The sequence below is a fragment of the Acipenser ruthenus genome, chromosome 3, assembly GCF_902713425.1.
Source record: "Acipenser ruthenus chromosome 3, fAciRut3.2 maternal haplotype, whole genome shotgun sequence".
NCBI classification, from domain to species: domain Eukaryota; kingdom Metazoa; phylum Chordata; class Actinopteri; order Acipenseriformes; family Acipenseridae; genus Acipenser; species Acipenser ruthenus.
Window position 1 is genome coordinate 87,546,452 of NC_081191.1, and position 16,910 is coordinate 87,563,361.

The 16,910-nt window shown below is 42.3% G+C and overlaps 1 protein-coding gene across 2 annotated transcripts in view; it reads left to right on the forward strand.

Moving 5' to 3' along the window:
- LOC117435568 (rho GTPase-activating protein 39-like) overlaps positions 1 to 14,992 on the forward strand; it is a 121,169-nt gene extending 106,177 nt beyond the window's left edge. For both annotated transcript variants that reach the window (XM_034058864.3, XM_034058865.3), the window contains 4 exons: positions 5,509 to 5,708; positions 5,996 to 6,087; positions 9,194 to 9,363; positions 9,897 to 14,992. In XM_034058864.3, the coding sequence (XP_033914755.3) occupies positions 5,509 to 5,708; positions 5,996 to 6,087; positions 9,194 to 9,363; positions 9,897 to 10,091 (657 nt within the window). In that variant the 3' untranslated portion in view covers positions 10,092 to 14,992. The remainder of the gene's footprint in view (positions 1 to 5,508; positions 5,709 to 5,995; positions 6,088 to 9,193; positions 9,364 to 9,896) is intronic.
- The last annotated feature ends 1,918 nt before the right edge of the window (positions 14,993 to 16,910 follow it).

Sequence of the window (16,910 nt, forward strand, 5' to 3'; positions counted from 1 at the left end):
TTTTTATGCCTTTACTCACTCATTGGTTATTCTGGTTATACCAGTGAAATATTTCAAAGAAATATGCTTTTGGAACACCAACACTTATTATTATTATTATTATTATTATTATTATTATTATTATTATTATTATTATTATTATTCATTTCTTAGCAGATGTCCTTATCCAGGGCGACTTACAGTTATAAAGTATCACATTACAGAATGTCACCGTACAGGTAAGAGCAGTTGTAAAGTACAATAAAATCAGTAGCAAAATATCAAATTCAAAGAAGAGCAAAAAATAGAGATTACAGTAAAAAATTACATGTAAGAGCGGTTTCAACTAAGAACAGTTAACTTAGATTAGTTAGTTATACTTAAAAATATTTGCTTATACGAGTAAAGTCCAGTATGAGCACATAGTAAGTACGATGAATGGATGAGAATGATTTCAAATAAGAGCAATTACAAAAAATGTGAATATGGATACCTGTAAGAGTAAAGGTAAATACAAGATACAGGAAGTAGTTATAATTAAGAGCAGTAGTAGAATACAGCAAGTTATGGAGCAGTTACAGTGCCTTGCGAAAGTATTCGGCCCCCTTGAACTTTGCGACCTTTTGCCACATTTCAGGCTTCAAACATAAAGATATAAAACTGTAATTTTTTGTGAAGAAGCAACAACAAGTGGGACACAATCATGAAGTGGAACGAAATTTATTGGATATTTCAAACTTTTTTAACAAATAAAAAACTGAAAAATTGGGCGTGCAAAATTATTCAGCCCCTTTACTTTCATTGCAGCAAACTCTCTCCAGAAGTTCAGTGAGGATCTCTGAATGATCCAATGTTGACCTAAATGACTAATGATGATAAATACAATCCACCTGTGTGTAATCAAGTCTCCGTATAAATGCACCTGCACTGTGATAGTCTCAGAGGTCCGTTTAAAGCGCAGAGAGCATCATGAAGAACAAGGAACACACCAGGCAGGTCCGAGATACTGTTGTGGAGAAGTTTAAAGCCGGATTTGGATACAAAAAGATTTCCCAAGCTTTAAACATCCCAAGGAGCACTGTGCAAGCGATAATATTGAAATGGAAGGAGTATCAGACCACTGCAAATCTACCAAGACCTGGCCGTCCCTCTAAACTTTCAGCTCATACAAGGGGAAGACTGATCAGAGATGCAGCCAAGAGGCCCATGATCACTCTGGATGAACTGCAGAGATCTACAGCTGAGGTGGGAGACTCTGTCCATAGGACAACAATCAGTCGTATACTGCACAAATCTGGCCTTTATGGAAGAGTGGCAAGAAGAAAGCCATTTCTTAAAGATATCCATAAAAAGTGTCGTTTACAGTTTGCCACAAGCCACCTGGGAGACACACCAAACATGTGGAAGAAGGTGCTCTGGTCAGATGAAACCAAAATCGAACTTTTTGGCAACAATGCAAAACGTTATGTTTGGCGTAAAAGCAACACAGCTCATCACCCTGAACACACCATCCCCACTGTCAAACATGGTGGTGGCAGCATCATGGTTTGGGCCTGCTTTTCTTCAGCAGGGACAGGGAAGATGGTTAAAATTGATGGGAAGATGGATGGAGCCAAATACAGGACCATTCTGGAAGAAAACCTGATGGAGTCTGCAAAAGACCTGAGACTGGGACGGAGATTTGTCTTCCAACAAGACAATGATCCAAAACATAAAGCAAAATCTACAATGGAATGGTTCACAAATAAACATATCCAGGTGTTAGAATGGCCAAGTCAAAGTCCAGACCTGAATCCAATCGAGAATCTGTGGAAAGAACTGAAAACTGCTGTTCACAAATGCTCTCCATCCAACCTCACTGAGCTCGAGCTGTTTTGCAAGGAGGAATGGGCAAAAATTTCAGTCTCTCGATGTGCAAAACTGATAGAGACATACCCCAAGCGACTTACAGCTGTAATCGCAGCAAAAGGTGGCGCTACATAGTATAAACTTAAGGGGGCTGAATAATTTTGCACGCCCAATTTTTCAGTTTTTTATTTGTTAAAAAAGTTTGAAATATCCAATAAATTTCGTTCCACTTCATGATTGTGTCCCACTTGTTGTTGATTCTTCACAAAAAATCACAGTTTCATATCTTTATGTTTGAAGCCTGAAATGTGGCAAAAGGTCGCAAAGTTCAAGGGGGCCGAATACTTTCGCAAGGCACTGTAAATGCAAGTACAAGCTGATGCAAGCACTGGTACAATTAGGAGCCATATAGTCCAGTATAGTCGAGAGTTGTGAGTTTTACAGATGCTGTCTGAACAGGTGTGTCTTGAGGAGGCACCGGAAGGTGGTCAGGGACTGAGCAGTCCTGATATCCGTGGGTAGGTTGTTCCACCACTGAGGGGGCATGGGTGGAGAAGGAGCGGGCTCTGGAAGCGGGGATGCGGAGGGGGGTTACAGCTAATCTGTCTGTGTTGGAGGAGCAGTGGGGGCGAGAGGGGGTGTAGGGGAAATCTGCAGATAGGAGGGAGCAGAAAGGTCAAGACAGCGATAGCCGAGTACAAAAGTTTTGAATTGGATGCGAGCAGCGATAAGGAGTCAGTGCAGGGAGCGGAGCAGCGGTGTAGCATGGGAGAAACGAGGAAGGGAAAAGACAAGGCAAGCAGCAGAGTTTTGGATGATCTGGAGCAGGGAGGCTGGCCAGGAGGGAATTGCAGTAGTCAAGGGTCATATATAGTACAGTGAAGCCTCTATTATAAGAACTAATTCTGCTAAGAAAATATAATTCAACCCCTTTACCTGTAGGTACCAGACATGGAGGGCTGGTTAGCATGTTTTCTATGACAGCAGGGCAGAAGAGCTCAACGCAATGACAGATTAACATCTCCAGGTGTAATTGGATTGATTCCATTTGGAAGGATTAATTGGCGGCGGTGTGGGGGAGCGGGTTGTTAATCGTATTGCTTGCTGCAGTGAAAAGCTTCTGTCTGCCAGGCATTTTTAACATTGGGGAAGGAGGCCTGTCTCTCCCGCAGCGATCAGTTTGGGAGGTTTCTGTGACAGGTGCACTGCCGGGGGGGGGGGGGGGGAAGAGAGAGAGAGGGGTATCAAGGAGGTATCAAAATGTAACATGTAGCAAATAAGTATTTTCATTTTAAAACAACTGGAACAACACTGAGCAAAATAAATGTCTGTTGCAGATCTTGCACTTTCTTTGACTTCGGGATAGGGTTAAGGTTAGGGCAAGTGTAACAGATGTCCTGGAGGGCAAGGCAAGCCAACTTAGAACTTTCTTTCACCTTGTGTAGTACCAGCTGTCATGTTTTCAGGGTTGGAAATAGGTAACATGGTCAGGTGTGTCTTATTAAACTCATAGTAAAACCAGGAATGGATCAAACTCCTATGCAATATGAGTCATATTTTCATCTCTGTGTTTTAAAATGAAAATGTTTTATAAAACATTTATTTCTTTCAAAACTGGACACTGGAGACCAATATAGTAAGACTATAGTAAGTATTTTGTTAGCTACAACCACTTGAATAGGCTATTGATTAGCAGTTTGAATTTGAGTACAGTAGACACCCCTCCGCTTATTAAGTCATCACTTTCCACAAGCACTTTCATTCTTGTTAGACTGCAGAACACAAGTAGCACACTCACGTAACTGTGGCTCCTAGCTTTATAAAGGCAGAGCACTGTAACATTGTCAGACATTGGTATCACCAGTGCTGCTGCACTCCTTGAGGTGTGTGAATTATATTGACAGTCTGTACGGTGATTAGGAAGGATAATCCACTGGGAGACAGTGGACCTCCCCTGCAAACAGGGCTCAAGACTGGAGTAAACCGGCAGTGTGAATGCACTCATTCTGTAAAGCCATTGTGCTCACAGCCTTCGCAGCTCTTCAGGTCATTGTAGCTCATTTCCATTTGTTTCATCGCTCTCAGGTGTGCTTTTTTGAAAGAAGCCCATGTTATAGTACACAATTCTAATTTTAGAACCTGATGGGTCCTGTTTTCAAAGCGTTTACTCCAGTCTTTAATTAACTCCCATTTTTTGAAAGAGCTAAAAAAAAAAAAAAAACTCCAGTTACTTGTACAATACTAGAACGCAACAACATTTTTAAAATGGAAGAAAAGCTTTGAAAATATGTAACATCCTGACCTGATTTTTACCAGCTTTTGGATTTCAGCCCAGAACTCTAACCCACTGCCTTCCATACTGCAGCCCAGCACTTAGCACTGAGCTCCTCAAACCCACTGCCTTCCACACTACAGCCCAGCACTGTCTCTAACCACTGAGCTCCTCAAACCCACTGCCTTCCACACTACAGCCCAGCACTTTCTCTAACCACTGAGCTCCTCAAACTCACTGCATTCCACACTGCAGCCCTGCACTTTCTCTATCCACTGAGCTCCTCAAACCCACTGCCTTCCACACTGCAGCCCTGCACTTTCTCTAACCACAGCTCCTCAAACCCACTGCCTTCCACACTACAGCCCAGCACTTTCTCTAACCACTGAGCTCCTCAAACCCACTGCCTTCCACACTGCAGCCCTGCACTTTCTCTATCCACTGAGCTCATCAAACCCACTGCCTTCCACACTGCAGCCCTGCACTTTCTCCAACCACTGACTCCTCAAACCCACTGCCTTCCACACTGCAGCCCTGCACTTTCTCTAACCACAGAGCTCCTCAAACCAACTGCCTTCCACACTACAGCCCAGCACTTTCTCTAACCACTGAGCTCCTCAAACCCACTGCCTTCCACACTGCAGCCCTGCACTTTCTCTATCCACTGAGCTCCTCAAACCCACTGCCTTCCACACTGCAGCCCTGCGCTTTCTCCAACCACTGACTCCTCAAACCCACTGCCTTCCACACTGCAGCCCTGCACTTTCTCTAACCACTGACTCCTCAAACCCACTGCCTTCCACACTGCAGCCCTGCACTTTCTCTAACCACTGAGCTCCTCAAACCCACTGCCTTCCACACTGCAGCCCTGCACTTTCTCTATCCACTGAGCTCATCAAACCCACTGCCTTCCACACTGCAGCCCTGCACTTTCTCCAACCACTGACTCCTCAAACCCACTGCCTTCCACACTGCAGCCCTGCACTTTCTCTAACCACAGAGCTCCTCAAACCAACTGCCTTCCACACTACAGCCCAGCACTTTCTCTAACCACTGAGCTCCTCAAACCCACTGCCTTCCACACTGCAGCCCTGCACTTTCTCTATCCACTGAGCTCCTCAAACCCACTGCCTTCCACACTGCAGCCCTGCGCTTTCTCCAACCACTGACTCCTCAAACCCACTGCCTTCCACACTGCAGCCCTGCACTTTCTCTAACCACTGAGCTCCTCAAACCCACTGCCTTCCACACTGCAGCCCTGCACTTTCTCTAACCACTGACTCCTCAAACCCACTGCCTTACACACTGCAGCCCTGCACTTTCTCTAACCACTGACTCCTCAAACCCACTGCCTTCCACACTACAGACCAGCACTTTCTCTAACCCCAGGATTGATATTTGTGTTGCAGGGTCTGCAGAAGCCCAACCTGGAGGAGATCAAGCATGCGAGGAACGCTATATTTTGCCCTTCGATGTTCGGCAGCTCCCTGGAGGAAGTGATGGTCATGCAGAAGGAGCGCTATCCAGATCACCAGCTGCCCTGGGTGCAGACCAGACTCTCTGAGGAGGTGCTGGGGCTCAACGGGGACCAGACCGAAGGCATCTTCAGGTAAACACTGCTCTGGGAAAACCAGGGTAAAAACAACTATTTGCTGATGCCCAGTTTAATTAAGTCTCACCTTATACACCTTTTGCAGGGGCAAGCTGTTCTGGAGCTTAGCTATTTTTGATTTGCGATCTTCTGTGTGTCAGTGTATATGTCTGTCTGTCAATTAGCATGTTACAGGGTAAAATTAAATAAATTAATAAATAAAAAAAATTGATGTTTGGTACATTTCTCAATGTGTGCTAATCTCCCTCCACCGTCCCCTCTCCTCTTTCTTCTCTCCACTTCAGAGTCCCTGGTGATATTGATGAGGTGAATGCTCTCAAGCTGCAAGTGGACCAATGGAATATACCCACTGGACTGGAGGACCCTCACATCCCAGGTAAGAGAGATGCAGGGACACAAACACAGACAGACACGTGCAGACACGCAGACAGACACGCGGAGACACACAGAGGTGCGCATGTGGAGATCAACACAATAATGACAGGGGCTGAAGTAAATACTCCTGCATTGGATTTTAAAATGACTAGGTAACCCATTCCATATTGAATGCTGATTACAACCAGCACCACTGTACTCTATGACACTTTTGGGTGGCTCAGTCTGGATAATAGAAGGCTCGGTCATTTTCTGTGCACACTGGAAATTCTCCACGTTACCTTACATATCTGTTTGAAACATGTAACTTTACCTACGCACTAAGATCAAATGATGTGCCTGCTTTTAAAATCTCTAAATTGGGCTCCAGCATGGACCAACGTGCCATTGTATATGAAGAATCTCATCTTTGGAACTCATTGCTTTCAAATGTAATACCAGCCTCTTCACAATACCTATTTAAATCACTCATAAATATTTATTTAAAATTTGACCAGGGCTGCAAATACTGACTATGACCAGGATCATGTAAATAGGAATTGTTTTATTTTTTATGCTTTATTTTGTATTACTGTTTTTATGATAATAGTAGGTGTTTGCGTCCTGTTTCAATGATTAGCCTGCCAATCCGTCATTTTTCGCACTGCCAAAGCCACCCGGAGGACAACACAAATCTGAATGGCTCCACTGCAGACCTGCAGGTGCCTTATCAGCCACAGGGGTCACTGGTGAGCGGTGAACCGTGGATTGCCCTGCCGAATCTAAGCCCTCTCTACCCGGGCGGTGCTCGACCAATTGTGCGCCGTCCCCTAGGGACCCCTGGTCACGGTCGGCAATGACAAAGCCTGGATTCGAACCTGCGATCTCCGGGCTATAGGGCGCATCCTGCACTCCATGTGGAGCACCTTTTACTGGATGTGCCACTCAGGAGCCCTGCCTCTCTTTGACATTGATTTTATAATGTTATTTCTTGCCGCCTTCTCTTGCCAGGACCCCTTTGTAAATGAGCTGTATATCTCAAGGGTTAAATAAATACAGACTGACATACACACAGACAGACAAAACAGTGAGTCTGTCCAGTAGCTCTTACCTCAGTGACCTGATCCTACAGAGGTCCTGTGTGTTGGTGGTTCAGTTCCTTGGGCTTCTTCTCAGCCACTATACCGTTCACTGGCGTTAACGTGTCTTCTGATTCCCTTAACAAATGGTTTAATTCTAACAACTTTTAATAAGAAGAAGGTAACCTTATACCCAATCTCTTTTAATTTACTCCAGTCACAGAGGTCCTAGGGATGGGGTGGGTTGGAGGGGGTGTCACTGATGATGGAGTAATTAGCTACCAGCTTCTGGCAGTTTTTCTACTGTTCTAATTCTCTGTGTAAAAATAGAAACACGCGCAATACTATTAGCATCACTAGCAATTGCTTTAAGCACATGGATTTTCATTGAACTCCGAGACTAATGTATATACATTATGCTAAACATTACCTGACAGCCCTATTCTAGATGGCAATCCTTTAGATAGGAGTGATCCACAGAGCTTACAGAGATGACCTCCCTGTGTATTGCAATGAAGAAATAGAGGATACACCTTGAAACTTCATGTATTGGAGTAATTCTGAGTGAAATAACCACTCCTTGAATGTTTGTGGTGAATCCTCTATTTATAACTTCAAGTTAAAGGATACCAGTGATTCTGCATCAACAACATGGCTAGGTGACTCATCCCATACCCTCCTGGTAGCCCCCTCTGTAGGAGTCCCGAGGGACCTGGCAGACAGGCTCTAATTAGTGCCAATGTGACGGCTTGGCTGTCATGATGTATGAGGGCTGTGCTCCTACCCCTGTACCTGTCTCTGTGTTACCGGGGGCACAGATTAATGTCAGGGCTCCACCCTTAGGAAGCAATTAGTCAAGAGCAGCCCTTTCTCAACACCCGAGGGACGCATTATAACAGCGCTGCTACCTAGAAAGTACTAGAGCAATGAAATACAATGGAGCAGGTTTACCAGTCTAATCCCAGGGCTTAAAGGAATGAGCTATGAAGATTGGGGGAAATGTATCTGTTAACCTAGAACAAAGAAGAATTAAGGGGGACTGATTGAAGTCTTTAAAATCTTAAAAGGAGTTGTCAAAATTAAACCTAACCAATTTAAAGTAATTGTAGCTAACAAAATAATTCCATAAATCTTACATATTTCACACCCTTCCATTAGCTACAAAAGTCTCAATGTGCAGGTTTGAAATAATACATATGTATTTTCAGTAGCTAGAAAACTCAAAGACGTTTCCGGACAGCGCGCGATCCTCCCTATAGGTCAATGCTGAAGACTGCGTGACAAATTGCCGGTTGCCAAACAAAAGGTCTCATTAGTACCCAGATGGCTCTTAACTGGAGGTTTAGTCAGCATCAAAAGTGCCTGGGAGTAACTACTGAAACACTCTGAAACACTCCCAAATACACAGGCTGTCACTCCTCTCGCACATGCCTACACACACATACAGCTATACATTATCATTCAAAAGTAAACACATAGACACACACAGAGTCATAAGACACATAGACATGAATAGACAAACACACACATGCATCTATAAACAATAATTGACAAGTAAACAGACAGACAGAGACACACACACGCACACACACACACAATACATCGAAAGAAAACTACCAGCTCAAAATACAACGTGGGGAAACTTGGTACTTGAGATCTACAGATTAAGCCTTCCGATTCAACACTGGGAACTAATATCTGAGGGCTGTCAGATTCAGTGCTAGAGTTCTGTGTTGTGCTGTCCTGTTTTGAGTTGTGCTGATGTATTGTTTGTATTGTGACACAAGACCAAAAGCACAACAACATGGCTTATTGTAGTTCACCAAGTGGTTCTTAAATAAAGAGTAAAGTGTGTTTTATAGTTGGTATGAATACATAATTCTTCGTCTCATTGTTTGTAATAGTCAATAATAAATTATCAAAGTATCCCATCACGATCATCACATGTGTTGTGATACATGTTGTATCGAGACCTGCATGTCGTGATACGTATAGTGACATTAGTGCATCGTTACCCCCCTAAACGGTGTGCTTTTGTTTGCTCCTCAGCCTCGCTGCTGAAGCTGTGGTACCGGGAGCTGGAGGAGCCTCTGATCCCTCATGAGTATTACGATGAGTGCATCACTCACTACGAGGACCCAGAGGCTGCAGTGCAAGTGGTGCACTCCCTGCCGGAGATCAACAAGCTGGTGCTGTGCTACCTCATCCGCTTCCTCCAGGTGAGCCTTACCCCTCCCCCTCCCCTCATACTCCCTTCCCCTTCCTATGTGTGATCAACAAGCTGGTGCTGTGCTACCTCATCCGCTTCCTCCAGGTGAGCCTTACCCCTCCCCCTCCCCTCATACTCCCTTCCCCTTCCTATGTGTGATCAACAAGCTGGTGCTGTGCTGCCTCATCCGCTTCCTCCAGGTGAGCCTTACCCCTCCCCCTCCCCTCATACTCCCTTCCCCTTCCTATGTGTGATCAACAAGCTGGTGCTGTGCTACCTCATCCGCTTCCTCCAGGTGAGCCTTACCCTTCCCCTTCCTATGTGTGATCAACAAGCTGGTGCTGTGCTACCTCATCCGCTTCCTCCAGGTGAGCCTTACCCCTACCCCTCTCCTTTGACCTATGTAGGTAATACAAAGTGCAAAACCGTTTACATTTATGGAATTATCTGGTGAGCTACAGTCCCTTTCAAGTGCTTTAAATGTGCTGTGAGGGCTCTCCTTCTCGTTCCTAACCTAGCTCTCTGCTGTGCGCTCCCTCCTAGGTCTTCGGTCAGCCTGACAACGTGTCGATCACCAAGATGGACGTAAACAACCTGGCCATGGTCATGGCTCCCAACTGCCTGCGCTGCCAGTCCGACGACCCGCGCATCATCTTCGAGAACACGCGCAAGGAGATGTCCTTCATCCGAGTGCTTGTGCAGCACATGGACACCAGCTTCATGGACGGGTTGCTATAGCACCAGGGAGCCCGGGGGGTTCATAGAAAAAACACTACCAACAAACTAGCAAATGGGAACAAACACACACACACACCGGACGGTGTTTGTACCAACTGAGCTGATCTAACACAGAAAGGACTGGAAGAGGAACTGTTCAGTTTTGGGGTGGGGGGGGGGCTTTTCATCCTTCAACAGCGTGCTGTGTATCTTGTGCTCTAGGATAGTCTGATTTCTATACTTCTGTGTGTCTGTCCGCCTTGAGTGTGCGTGTGTAATATTACATAGAGAATGCAAAGTGCCCCAAGTGAGAACTTACTAGACAGGCACATCACGGCAAATTGACTTAAACAAATACATTTAAAAAATGATTACATTTCTTTATTTGAATGGTTTTCGTTTCTGTGCAAAATCCACTGTTCTCAGTAAATTAACAGGGTTGGTATTTGTTATTTTTTTTTCAGTGCATTGTTTTATACAGTATGTTTATTCTTATTTTTTTTATATAAATACCTTTAGCAGGGGACTGGTAAGGACTTAAATAATGTGCGTGTGTGTGTGGCTATGTCTTTGTTTATTGATACAAATGAGTATATCAAATCAGGTTATCCTTAAACTGAGAGCAGGAAAAAAAAAGTCCTTCTTTGAACATGAAGGCCGTGCCAAAACTTGTGAAGCGGTCCTGGGGATTTTCTGTGGATAACACAGGGTTAATAAGGGGACTGTTAATTCCTCATTAAAGCACTACCAAGACTGCCTGCGCTTCCCTCACCCTCCCTGGGAATAAGTGAACAGACCGACCCTCATCTGCCTTTCAGTGCTGTCCAGGACCTTGGCTAGCAGCAGCTACGAGTAAATGAGCCTAACCTGCTCCAGCAACAACAAAATAAAAGATGTCCCCCTTGGATCCAGCTAGTGCTCCCCAAAACCAAGCTGGGTGTCTTTAGCCGTGTGTATATTGTCATGGTTTGGAGAAGTGTTCCAGGGTATTTTGTATACATTGTATTGAATATGCCTGTACAGGATTTGCTGTACTAAAAACCATTGTTTGCGCTAAAGATTTGTTAGCCCCAACGCCAAATACCAACCCCGCCCCCCCCATCTGCTCAGTCATAGCAAACCGTATTGGAAACCGTGTTGAAAATAGTTTCTTTTTTTTCGCCAACAGAAATGAGAAATCCCGTGATTAAACATTCCTGAGGCAGACGGCTGTATAGCACCTTGCACCCGCATGTAGTATAGGTGTGTAACTATGGAGGGTCAGTCAGACTCGGCGCGCTCTGGAGTTTTAATTGTCAAAGTTACCCATTTTTGTTTTTAAAGAAGAAAATATGTTTGTATTTTTTTTACCTTTTGGTTACACCCTCAGGTGATCAGCATGTTGTATTTGAATTTCAAGGGAAGCTATCTTTTTTTTTTATATGAAAATTGTTGTGAAAGGTGCAGCATCTCTTTTTACCAAGCAAACCTCGTCCAAACAGATGCAGGTCATTCCATAAATCCGCTGCTCCACAGGAAAGACCAAACTCCCAGACAGGGAAGCCATTTTCAAGAAACTTTCAAAATGGATCCTTATGTATTCTTTTAATGCAATTACACAATTATATATTTATCTTCCAAGTAGAATTTAATCATATCAATTTGTTGCATTTATATAGCGACTTTAATACCATACCGCTTTACATGTCAGTTAAAACAGAACAGATGCCGCATCAAGAAATATAAATATAAAATAACATTAAATAATTAGAATAAGGATATCAATAACAACAAATCAAAATATAACAATAAATGAATAGCAATGATAGATAAACCAATGTATAAAAACACAGAAATAAGCAAATACAATAGATAAAAACAGTTGCTTGTAAGTCAGGTTAAAAAGGCTAAACTTTAAAAGTATGTCTTTAAACTTGACTTAAAAATATTGACCGACGCAGCATCTCTAAATAGAAAAGGGCAAGGAGTTCCACAGTCTGGGGGCATTTGAACTGAAGTTCATAACTTCAGTGTTACAAATACAGTACAATACAGTACAGTACAAATACAGTTAATTGTCTTCCCTGTGCCTCTTTATTGGCACCATTTTCCAATAAGAGAGTTTCCTATCATGTGTTTCTAATTCGGTATAGGTCTGACAAGCCGGGTGTTGGACATGATCAGCACCCAGCTTGTCTGCTTACCCTCTTACACGTCCCCTGCTATATTCAGGTCAGGCTGTGTTTCAGCTGGCCAATGAATTGAATACGATGCATGAAGCAGCAAAGCCTCCTCCTTTGTAATGAATAGCTTTCTATGATGTTTCAGTGAAGAGCACGAGTTGGCTTTGGTGAGTGCTGTATTACAGTATTGTGTGCGCTACTCAAATATAAACACGCAAACTGAAAAACCATCATCTCAACAGCGGCGTGTCCACACTGCCACCCTTTCACACTGCATCAGTCCCCCAGTCTGGCTGGTCTGTCAGCCCCCTCAATAGCATCGCTGAAAACAATATACAAATTGTGCAGATTTACATGGTGGCATCTTTAAAGGAACTGTAGTAAATCTCACCGGTTTTGCACTTGGCTACATAGGTTTCAAATGCGCAGTTTTTGAAAGAAGCACAGCTATTTTCATGTTAAAACATCTGGTACTATATTAGGTTAAAGAAAGGAAATCTGTCACACTTCTCAGGTCATTTCACCTCTGTGTTAAGATAACAATACATGCTTACTAAACCACATGTGTCTTTTAAAAACTTCACATTTGAGACCTATATCTTGTGACTGGGAGTACGCCACAGATTAGATCTGTGGAATTATTTTGTCAGCTCACTTTAAGGTCAGCTGCCATTGGACTCCCTAGAATTGAGGGGGTCCCTGTCCATGTTTATGCCTTAGGCAGATCATGTCTTTCTGTTGCATCTTCCTAATCCTGCCTGATTTACTGTCTGACGGAGCGTGTGGCTTTTGCTACTGCATTTTTCATCCCACAGACTGTGTTGGGCTGTGCCAGTTTGTGCCCAGCAGGTGCTAATGGTGACAGTGTCACAATGCAGCTTTTATAGAAAACCGCTTGTCAACTTCTGTCTTGCTTTATCGCGTTGCATTGCACCAGGAGGACATGGAAACCATGGGAATTTTAAAAGGGAAAACCAACCACAGGCATCAAGGATTATAGATATTTGCAGTGCACTGTAATTACGCATTCCCCTACACACACACAGACACACACACAGTAGCAGAGAGGGTTAAATCCCAGTACAACCAGTTCTGATTTACTGGCCTGTATTTTTCCACTCCATAGTAAATGTATAAATTGAGCAAATTGCTGTTTGTGGAAAACTGGGCCACTGTGTGAAAGGATAACTCTAGAAGCGGGTCTCCAAATAGCTTGCCCCCTTAGCCCCTAGTGGTACACTGAGGGAAAAGCATGCCAGACCTGTACCTTGAAAACCGTTTTATAACATGTGTGGGTGTGTAATAGTTTTCATATTGCAATGGCCAGCTTGTATCAGTGATGTTACAATAGCAGGTTTGCCAAGCTTTGAATTCAGAAAACAAATATTATTCTTTTGATGATGCCAAAAACTGATTCTGAACCAAGGCTCGCCAAAATGGTCTTCAGCAGCTAGGCTTGTGGCTAGTGACCTTGCTGAGCTCCAACTTTTAATAACAAGTCTCAATGATGTAAAACCAAAACAAGACACGAATTGGAAACTAAATAGCATGAATGACATGTGGGTAAGAGAATAATACATGTTTAAGCTCTTTCCATTCCAGCTTTAAGGTATTCTCCAATACAGTGGCCTAGTCCCAGTTCAAGCATGGTCTCTTCCTCTGTGTCCTATAACTTGGATCTCATACAGTATATATAAATACATATATTATACATATTTATATTTTTTCTCTCCTCAGCTCTGTTTTATCTAGGGCAGCCTGTACCCTGTAAGTGTGGAGTCAGTGTACTCCTTTGTTTCACATCCTGTCTCAATAACAAATCAAATAAGCTGTACAGCCACGATCAGTCAGAAACAAAACAGCACATAGACTGTGAGTGCCCAAGCACTGTATAGACAATGTAGAAAAAAAGATAATAATTGAAAGATGTTTTTGGAAAGAAAGTTAATTACACAGTGGCTCAGGTTTGTGTCCCTTTTGAAATGATATGCATACTACTGTCATTAAACAGGTAAAACTTGAGTGGTTTATGAAACAGTACAGAACCCCTGAGATGCAGCCCATATTTTATTTTTTACATTACATGGATTTTAAAAATGTGCTGTATAAAGATACATTCCATTCTGAATGGAATGTATATTTCCAGTTTCATACTCGTTGCCATCTCTTTTTGTAATGCATAAATGACAATAACTCATGTTGAATTCAGAATAGTATTATGCTAAATAGTATTATTAAAGTAACTTATAATTACTTTATTTACAATATATTTTTTTATACTGAGATTGTAAGAAGCAGTGGATTGGCATTTAATCAGAGTCACTGTGTCAAAGATCACTTGTGTTGTGTGACACTTCATCGGTGGTGCTTGATTGTAGATTTGAACCGTAACTGCCTGGTTGAAAGTACAATTGGGCCCAAAGGTGGCTTGCATGCTGTGTGTAGTAGTGTACGAATTAGTCTCCTGTTCTCTTGCTGCTGCTGTGCTGGGAGTTAGTTTGCTTGCTGATGCTGTTGTCTCTAGGGAAGCAAAGTTGCTGGTGCTTGAACAGATATTGACAGCATTGTGCTTGGTTCATACTCACTGGTGTCTTTTTTAGTTACACAGAAAAGGATATTTGAAAGGTGTGTGTCAAGCTCGGACAGGGGTATTTCTTTTGGATTTCTGTGCTCTCCGGTCTCAGATAAGATGTTACCAGAGTTTGTGAGACAAATGTTTTTTACTAGAGCTAATCTTGATTGACAAAGAAAGTTGTATTGCACTGGTATGTGTGTATATATATATATATATATATATATATATATATATATATATATATATATATATATATATATATATACACTAGTGCAAAACAAAGCTCAAGACAAGCTCAAAGGCAGGTAAAGACAGATAATCTGTCTTTACCTGCCTTTGAGCTTGTCTTGAGCTTTGTTTGGGGAATCCTAACTGCCAGGCTCTGAACAGTCTTCCCTCATTCCATTCACATATGCAGTGAGGAAGGCTGTTCAGTCCCAGCATTTAAAAAACCTTTAAAAAGACATTTGATGCTACTTCTACTTCTTTAAAGCATACTGCCTGCAATCTGCACAAAATCAAGTGGATGCTGAAGTCAGTCTGCAGTTTGTCTTTTTAGTGCTGTAACATTGGAGAGAAAGGATAATCAATCCATAAATTGATTTAACATTGCACCATATCAGGGTGTATTAATAATCTAAAACTGCTGCTCTATGTGTGCTCTTTTTTTTATCAGAAATGTCTTTCATCCACAAATCAGGAAGCTCCACTGCAGGGCACTACCACACAGGAGATGACTGCAGAACATTCAGACGCGGTTAACCACCAGATTAATGCGCTCTAATCAGGGTTCTAGACTGTTGCTGGCTTATTTATAAACAGTCTAGAACAATTCTATGCATAGATTTAAAAAAATGTAAAATACCTCTGGAATCGAAGCTTTGAGGACAGGGCCAATTGTTTGGAAGTACAGGATTAGGAGCACTCTTATAAACAAAAATAGCCAAATTGGAGATTGAGGGTGGTTGGGCACACTGGTGAGCCAAGCTTTTTTAAGACAAGAAAACCTGAGCTTTGTAGCCAAAACCCGAATTCCCCTTTACATGCTGTATTGTTTATCTTTCATTTTATTGGGATTTTTGCATTGGGAGGAAGTGAAGGGGTGCTGCATATTGTAACTGCTTTGAAAGGGAACGTGAGATCAGACTTTACCCTCTCGTACACTGGCATTGGGACTCTGTAGCAATGAGAGAGGGCACCACGTACTATTGACGACCAACCTGGAGTTGTGTTTCCTGTCTCAGCAGATCAGTCACATGAGATTTTGTTTAATCTGAAGTTGATGCTTAATTAATAGCAGGTTAAAATGTTTTGAACAGATTTTATTTAGTTGAATTAATTTATTATTGTTCTTATAATAAATGTTAATGTTGTTATAATTTGTTTTATTATTATTATTATTATTATTATTATTATTATTATTATTATTATTATTATTATTATTATTATTGTTGTTTTAAGAATGCCTGGGAAGCCTTTGGGATTTGTGTTCCTCCTCGCTGTTCTTTGAGATTTCACTTTGAAAGAGCGCATAGAGCTACATACTGAAACAAGAACATTGTTTAAATAAATTATTGAAATGTGATCAGCTCTGTTTCCTTGTTTTTTTGCATGCTTTTGAGGCCCTAACGTCACTTCACATGGTCTTGGGCTTTATTAAGAGTTCCATTATAACATTGCAAAACATGCCAAGCAATGCCATTATCCCTTAACAAAACAAAAAGAAACACAACCCAACAGCTGATATAATAAACAAGACCATTTAGTTGTCACCAGTACGTTCTAATGGAAGCATAGCTTGTAATGTTTTTATGCAGTGCTTCTGATGGTCCAAAGTGTCAGAGGGTTCAGATTTTCACATTATGAGATCAAATGCATTCCTGGTTCATTACATTGCAATTTGGAGAGGAAATCTAAGGTGGAGAAGCTAGAACATGTTAGTGGTGTTACTTTTCTGGTAATCCGTAAGTATTTTTTAGCAGAACTTGTTTTGAAGGTGGATTCAGGTACTTTGAGACATTCTCTTCAATGTGAGCGGGGATATAGCTCTCGAAATGATGGGGAACAGCCACCAGATGGCGTTATTCAAAATTTCAATCATCA